At 42.1% G+C, this 8,229-nt stretch overlaps 1 protein-coding gene and 1 long non-coding RNA gene across 2 annotated transcripts in view; both read left to right on the forward strand.

The window, feature by feature from the left end:
* The window catches only part of Stmn1 (stathmin 1), a 4,452-nt gene extending 1,843 nt beyond the window's left edge, over nucleotides 1-2,609 (forward strand). Inside the window, exons 3-4 of the mRNA XM_010633450.1 lie at nucleotides 1,414-1,605; nucleotides 2,098-2,609. Of these exons, the coding sequence (XP_010631752.1) occupies nucleotides 1,414-1,605; nucleotides 2,098-2,169 (264 nt within the window). The 3' untranslated portion in view covers nucleotides 2,170-2,609. The remainder of the gene's footprint in view (nucleotides 1-1,413; nucleotides 1,606-2,097) is intronic.
* A 2,651-nt stretch (nucleotides 2,610-5,260) lies between these two features.
* Nucleotides 5,261-8,229, forward strand: part of LOC104868608 — a 12,637-nt gene continuing 9,668 nt past the window's right edge. Inside the window, exons 1-2 of the long non-coding RNA XR_782051.2 lie at nucleotides 5,261-5,547; nucleotides 7,602-7,721. This is a non-coding gene — a long non-coding RNA (uncharacterized LOC104868608). The remainder of the gene's footprint in view (nucleotides 5,548-7,601; nucleotides 7,722-8,229) is intronic.

Raw genomic sequence — 8,229 nt, forward strand, 5'->3', positions numbered from 1 at the left:
TTTTTTTTTTTTTTTTTTGGTACCAGGGATCAAACTTGGGTCCTTGTGCTTGCGAGGCAGGTGGCAGAACCACTGAGCTAAATTCCCAGCCCTGTCTCTCTCTAGTTTTTTGAGAGCTGTACAGACACTTTAAATTGCTAGCATTGTGATTGTATTGCTCAACTAAATTTTTTTCTAAGCAGTTATAAAGTAGCCATCTTTAACAAGCTATCTTTCCAATTAATCAACAAATACTAATTATAAAAAGTTAGAAAACACAGAAGTTTGTAACAAGAGTATTTGAAGTTTGAAAATTAAAGAGTATTTGTTATCCTAATTCTTAGAAATGACCACTGTTTACATTTTGGAGTGTTTCTTTCTATTCAGTGTTATTCTACTCATTAAGAACTTTAAATAAATTCTCATTTAGTCTTCCCTTTCCCAGCAACAGTGATTGGGATGAGTAAGTTTGTTTGTTTGTTTGTTTGTTTATGATACCGGGGATTAAACTCAGGTCCTTGCACTTGCAAGGCAGGTGCCTTTCGGGAACCACTGAGCTAAATCCCTGGCCCAGTAAGTTTATTTTTAAAGTTGGGGGAACTAGGACACAAAAAAGTGAAGTATGGCTGGAATGTGGTTCAGTAATAGAGTGCTTTGGGCTAGTGAGGCCCAGGCTCTATCCTCAAGAACAACAGAAAAAAGATGAAGTAACCCAACCTAGCTACTTTGGCTTGAAAGCTCGCGCCTGTGCGCTTGCACACACTCCTTTTTAAGCTGTTGTAGCGTGTGTCACACCTTTCAGTGTCATGTGCTGTGGTATGCACTGACCCATTGCCAGCACTGCAAATCATTTCCCCAGGCAGATTGGCAATGTTCACGGTGCATCATCTTTTTCCTGATCTTTAATGCAATAGGAATAGGAAGCAGTACAACCAAAGGCTGGACCAGTGGAAGATTTTTAGGAATCACCCTTGACCCCGGTGATCATTAGGCTATTTTACATAGTAACTACTAAATACAGTGAAACTCTTGAGTAGAATATTGTAAAATAGAATGAATAGAACCAATGCCAATTGCTGTGTTATAACCTACAAGTTGATCTCTCCAATGATTTATCAGTTATGGCTAAAATTATTATAGTGAGCTAGTTTTCTTTGCGTAGCTCTTCTCTTTACGACAGTGCCAACTCATTTGGATACCACTAAATAAATCTTAAAAGGATTACCTTAAATAATTGGGCTGTTTCCTAAAGTAAATACAAATGCTAGAAAAAAATGGTTTTCCCAGTATTTTATGATAGGGATAATTCAAGTTGTAAGTATTTTAAGAGATCCCATTTTCTACTTCTTCAATTCCCCTGATAAGTAATTTCTGTTTTAATTTAATTACTGCTAAAGACAATCAAGCAGCCTCCCCTGTTAAACTTTTTTCTAGTCCCATGAAGCTGAAGTCTTGAAGCAGCTTGCTGAGAAACGAGAGCATGAGAAAGAAGTGCTTCAAAAAGCAATAGAAGAGAACAACAACTTCAGTAAAATGGCGGAAGAGAAACTGACCCACAAAATGGAAGCTAACAAAGAGAACCGAGAGGCACAAATGGCTGCCAAACTGGAGCGTTTGCGAGAGAAGGTTGGTTTCTTACTTTGTAGAAGGGTTAAGAATTGGAAGTTTGGCATGCCAGTGAATTGGCTTGAACTAATTGCCATTAATAAAAGGTGTTAGATGTCTTTTTGTCATCAATTTGGGGATTTAACTCGTTAAATAAAATCTTATTTTGAAGGTGAAATATTAAAGATTAGGGATGTGTGTAGCTCAATGGCTGAATGCTTGCCTACCATGCATGAAGCTTTGGGTTTACTCACCAGCACTGCAAAGAGAAAAAAAGAAAATTGAGTGATTTGTAACATAATTCCACATTGCTTAGAAGAGCATTAGGAGGAATGGTTGTTAGATTTCACCCGTGATTTGGGAGGCTTGAAAATATCTTAGAACTTTCATTTTGTTACTCCTACATGCTTAATACTTGTGCTAGGGCTGTGTTTGGGCCTCTTTTCAGGGAGCGGTATGGTTTGATAGGCTATTTTATTTGACTCATGATAGTAACATACAGTTTCTTTACAGGATAAACACATTGAAGAAGTACGGAAGAACAAAGAATCCAAAGATCCTGCTGATGAAACTGAAGCTGACTAATTTGTTCTGAGAACTGACTTTCTCCCCTTCCCCTTCCTAAATATCCAAAGACTGTACTGGCCAGTGTCATTTTATTTTTTCCCTCCTGACAAATATTCTAGAAGCTGATGGTAGGACTGTATAGGTAGATCCAAACTGTAAGATGTTGTTTTAGGGGCTAAAGGGGAGAAACTAAAAGTGTTTTACTCTTTTTCTAAAGTGTTGGTCTTTCTAATGTAGCTATTTTTCTTGTTGCATCTTTTCTACTTCAGTACACTTGGTGTACTGGGTTAATGGCTAGTACTGTATTGGCTCTGTGAAAACATGTTTGTGAAAAGAGTATGTAGTGGCTTCTTTTAAATTGTTAGATTCTGAATATCTGTTCATTTTTCAATCCCAATTCTGTCCCAATTTTACCAGTTGCTACTGTACTTGAATGGTTAATAAAACTGCACAGTGCTGTTGGTGGCAGTGAGTTCTTTCTGTTCAGGTAATAAATTGGCAAGTTATAGAGACTGTCTAGTTTATATTTGCTCCATATAGGGCCTTTGGGATGGTGGAAACACTCAGAGTCCACATTACTGCAAATTCTCTGCCCTGGGTTTTTTGTTTCAGAGTTGTCTGCATTGTCTGCTTCCACAATCAACACTCTGTGTTGATCCCTTGGCCCAGATCAGCTGTTACTGTATTCTTTTAGATGTTTATTTGCAAACAGGCAGTTTTTTGTTTCTCTGTCCCTTTTAAAAAGGCCAATTAAAGGCACAAATAGTTTTTCTAGAGAACAATTTAGAGGGAATTTTAAGATCTTAGGATATTTGTTGGTTTGTGTATTTAATATTACAGTTGGGGCCAGGCGTGGTGGCACATCTCTATAATCCCAGAACTTGGGAGTCTGAGGCGGGAGGATTGCCATGAATTCAAGTCCAGCCTAGGGTATAGTGCGTTGAAGGCCAGCCTGAACTACATAATGAGACCCTGTCTCAAAACTAGCAAAAAAAAATTACAGTTGGAAGTGATAGTGCAGCCTAATACTATCCTTCCATAGAAGGTTGAGACTCAAGAGTTAGAATAGTAATAAAATTTTTTTGTGTTGCTTAAGCAATTCTATGAAAGGGAACTTTAGTGTTTTGTAGAATAGCATTTGACTTGTGTGGTTGAAGTTGGCAGAGAGCTGTGTATCCAGAGGCCATGATAACAGTTGTTAGGGCACTGCCTCTCAATTCAGGGAAAACCTCTGACCGCTTTCCTAGGCTGTGTGAGAACTAGCCTTGATCACATAGGATTACTTGCCTCTCGAGACATTTGTGTAAAAACTCTTAAAAGCCAAGAACCTATAGCAGAAGAATGCTTGCTAGAGGACTGTTAATATTACAGTAGAGGCTACGTATTGCCAACATGTGCTTCTGCAGCTCTGGCTAGATCTTGATTTGAATTTCACCAAATTTATTTGTAAGAATAATAATAACCTACTTACTGTGGTTTTGTTTGTTTGTTTTCATTTTTGATACTGGGGATCAAACTTGACCTTGTGCTTTTTTTTTTAGGTACCGCGATCGAATTTGGGACCTTGCTCTCCTGAGGCAGGCGGTGGCAGCACTGAGCTAAATCCCCGCCCTGACCTTGGGCTTTCAAGACAGGCGGTGGCACCACTGAGCTAAATCCCCAGCCCTACTTCCTGTGTTAGAATGAGTGGGCTGTGTAGAGAGAGCATACTTAGAACTGTTCAGTGTATAGTTAATACTATAACCTGGTGGCACGTGCTGCAGCAGGCTGTTTGTGTTATTGAATGCTGTAAAAGGTTCACTATATAATGGTTACTTTTCTAACAAGAGGCTAATGAATGATCACTATTTATAATCTGAGTTAGAAATGATTATATGTAGCTTTGGGGTAGCTTGAATTGACTTTTAAATTCACACTAGGATGATTGATCGTGTGAGTGGAAACAGGAGAAGAAACAAGGTGTAATACAGTGATATGTTCTGAACAGTATCAAAAGAGGCAGCTTGGGCACAATTCTTTAGCACTGTCAACCCTGGATCGTGTCTGTGGGATCCTTTTTTTTTTTTTTTTTTTTTTTGTACCAGTGGTTGTATCTCTGCACCAAGCTACCTCCCTACCCTTCCCTCCCCAACATACACCAATTTGAAAATTTGGAGACAAGGTCTTACTACGTCACCCAATTTGGGCTTAAATTTTTACCCTCCCTCCCTGCATTAGCCTCCCAGAATACTCTGATTATAGGATTGTGCCACCACACCCAGGACAAGACACCAGTTCTGAGCAGATGGGAGTGCAATACTGTAAGACAGCCTTGAGATAAGAATTTGGAGCAATGCTATTGGGTGTCCTACAGATGGCAGTATGCTCTTTGTATAGGGAAAGGAATAGACCAGGAGAAATCAGGAAAAGGACTAAAAGGGCCAGGGATTTATCTCAGTGGTGTTCTGCCTGCCTTGCAAGCCTGGCAGAGTCCCATCCCTGGTATCAACAAAAGATCAAAATGGGCCTGAAGTAGGGCCTCCCAGTTAGTTACACCTAGGACATTGTGTGTTAATTTACTCTCAGAAGGCAGTCCCAAGCCCCTACCTTGTGACAGCAGTATCTTCAGGGATTTGAAGGGAATTTATCTTAACCACAAAATTAGTAGAAGTCCTAGCTGGGGATTTCACTCAGTGGTGCCATGCTCTGGCAAGTGCAAGGTCCTGAGTTTGATCCTTGGGAGGGAGGTGGGGTGGGGCAGGGTGGTATTAGAAATCCTAGCTTCTCTATTTCAAAACACTTGGTCCTAGCATGCCTGTAATCCCAGCACTTGGGAGGCTGAGGCAGGAGAATCGCTTTGAGTTCGAGACCAGCCTGGGCTATATAGTTCCAGGTCAGTCTCAACTACATAGACCCTGTCTCAAAAAAAAAAAAAAACAAAAAAAAACACACACTTGTTCCTGAGCCCGCTGTTACGCAGGTTGGACTAGATCTATTAAATAACTTCTAATTACAGAATTCTTTGCATGTGGCTGGGAGGTAGAATGTCACGGGTACCCTGAGCTTCTGAGGAATGTCCTTTCCTAGCCCTAGTGTCCTGGGGCCCAGCCTCAGGAGACTGCCTCTGTTTCGGTGGGCCAACCTGTTGGCAGCACTTCTGTCATATGTTGGTCTCATAATGCCAGAGTGATTTGAGTGCAGCCTGGGGCCCATTGCCGTGGATCTGGCTCCATTTCTTTCATTTTTATGGAAAATTGAATCTTCTTCTTTCCTAAGATTTTATACTTGGATTCTATGATTGACTGGTCTCCATGGAAAAGAGCAGTTGGAGGGATGTGAAGGAGGCCCTTGAATCAGCGTTTAGCCAGCATGGAGACTGTGTTCCAGCTTGGAACACATGCTAGCAATGGGAAGAAGGTGAGGTGTTTCCCAGCACGTGTGTGCTTACAGCTGAGGATGATAAGGTGGACATATGGTTGACCTCACCAAGTCTGCTGTAGTGCTTAGTGCGAGGAATGACCACAGAGGCCTTGGCTGGTCTGGAAAACTTGTAGAGAAGGAGGAATTTAAGTTAGCCCTTTGAGAAAGATGGGCTCAGTGCAAACCCTAACAAAGCACTAAGCTATCAAACACTTTGTGCACACATAGCTCATGACAGACACTCCTCCATTCCTTTATCCTAAGTAGTAAAAGTCCTTCGAGGGCTTTAGAATATGGAGACTGTTGCTCAGTGAGTACTCAATGAAGAGAAGATGAGGGTGAGTGAGTTGACAGGAGAGTGGGTGCAGTAGAGACCATGTGGGAGGCTGGTGCAGCTACTCTGGACTGGTGAGGCGAGGTGGGCTGATACCTTTGAGCTCTAGAGGGACAGATTTGATTTAGACCACTGAGGTACTGGGACATGTGCTACTGATCATGGGAAACCAGAGGACAAGAAATGAACTAGAGCTGACTGGGAAAGGGGTGATGCCAGAATCAGAGGTACTGGGGTTTTTTTGTTTGTTTTTGGTACTTGGGGATTGAACTTGGGTCCTTGAGCTTGTGAAGCCGGACTTGAGCTTGCGAGGCAGATGGTGGAACTACTGAGTTAAATCCCTGGCCAAGAGCTGTTTATTAAGCACTTACATGGCAGGCATTGTTATATATAATCTCCACTGTACAGAGAGTAAAAAAACATTCAGGTAGGTGATGTAACTTGCCCAACATTCTAAGCTAGTAAGAGAGTGTAGCCCGCCCCGGCAATCTTGGACTGGAAGGAGAGCTCTTCAGGAGGGGCACTGGCGGCTCAGCACTCTTGCTCTGAATAATTCCTCAAATTGGCACACCAGACTCAGCAGATTGAAAGTGCTAAATTAAGCCAGCGCTACCTACTTAAAAAGGTAACTCATGACCATCTTAATTCTAGCATGCCCTGGAAAGGTGTTTTACTCTGTATTAGTAGTTTGATTTCCAGTTATGTTTTACCTTTCCTAATCTGTTCTCCTATGAGAATTTGGCTATCTTACTGGCAATTCAATTACTTGGATCACTTGTTACCATAAATGTGATTCATTTAGGAATAACTAGAAGGTTAAGGATGACAGGCTTACAGAGACACTTCCCCCTTTGTGTGAAGGTTGGAATAGATGCCTTGGAAGTTCCCTGCCAAATCCAAGAACAATTCTCTACTTGATTATTTTAAAACAATTTTTTTTGAGGTGGAGTTTCATTATGTTGTCCAGGCTGACAAACTCATGATCTTAGCTTAGCCGCTCTAGCAGCTGAGATTATAGGCGTAGTCTACCGTGCGCAGCTTCTCTCTCTGCTAAGATTGCAGACCCCCTGTGATTTGGGCATGTCATAGATACGAAGGATTCCCCCATTGATTGAACCTTGAGGCCCCAGAAATGTTATTGGTGAGCCATGGATCTTGGCACCTGCCTCTTTGCCCAGGTGAAACGGGTTTTAAGCGCCCCTGCCGCTGAGGCCTCTGCCAGTGGAAGCTGGTATTCCATTCTTAAGGAGCCCAGGAAAGTTTTCTGATTTGTTTTATACATGCACCTAGAATTCTAAAACCCTGTTGATGGGCTCACATGCATCAGCCCCTGGAGGTGCTCTGGCCCATAGCTGGCAAGACATAGCCTAGCAAGGCCAAGAGCAGCCAAATCCTAAGTTAAGTGGCTGCTGAAGTTGGATCCGATGGGGGAAGTGAGCCAGATGCCCCAGCCGGCAGCAGACGGCTGATGAGGGAAGGACTGCACCTCTGGATGCAGCAGCTTCTGGGCCTGGCCTTCTAATACCTGTAGAAACTCCTGCCCCGCTCACTGGCAAAAAGCTCAGCTATTCCTGGGGGGTGCGGCTTGCTGAGGACTTTTTACTGAGCCTTTTCTGCTCTCACAGCTCTCTGTACTTATTAGCAGCAGCTAATAATTATTTACATTATCTTGTTGAATTGCTAACACTATCCTCAGGTTTTCATGTGCATTTCACAGGCAAAAATGAAGCAACTGAGACTTAGATGGATTTGCCCAAAGTGACCTAACTACCAAGTAGTCAGATCAAACCCAAACTTTTAACCTCCACGCTAGACTGCGCCTCCTCATGTGTCACAGGTGAGTTTCATTAATGTGAAATTGTTTCAAGTGTGTCTCCAGCTATAATACTGGGTCCCCAAGAGTAGGGATCAGGCCTAACATTTACCAGTGGACCTCTAGCTGTGAGCCTGAATTATTTGTATACATATAAATAATACAATATGTGTTGAATTAAATAATTGAATGGATGATGAGTCCTGTGGTCCATATTGAGGTACCTGCTTTGCCTCATCCTATTAGATCCTATGGGCCTCAACTCACATTTCTAGAAACAAAGGATGGCTATGCCCTAGCTTTAAGACTAGCCATGGAAGTGCCCAACCCTTAATGGAATCCTTGTAGATCCAAATGCTCGAGTTGGTGGTCAAGCTGTTAGGTCCATGCTGTGTTTTAAATTATTAGTTGACAGCTCCACAGAAGAAACGGATTTTAGGGCTGGAGATTTAGCTCAGTGGTGCCACCGCATGCCTCACAAGTGCAGGGTCCCAAGTTCGATTTCCTGTACAAAAAAAAAAAAAAAAAAAAA

The sequence above is a fragment of the Fukomys damarensis genome, unplaced genomic scaffold, assembly GCF_012274545.1.
Source record: "Fukomys damarensis isolate Sample0158 unplaced genomic scaffold, DMR_v1.0_HiC HiC_scaffold_23, whole genome shotgun sequence".
In the NCBI taxonomy this organism is placed as follows: domain Eukaryota; kingdom Metazoa; phylum Chordata; class Mammalia; order Rodentia; family Bathyergidae; genus Fukomys; species Fukomys damarensis.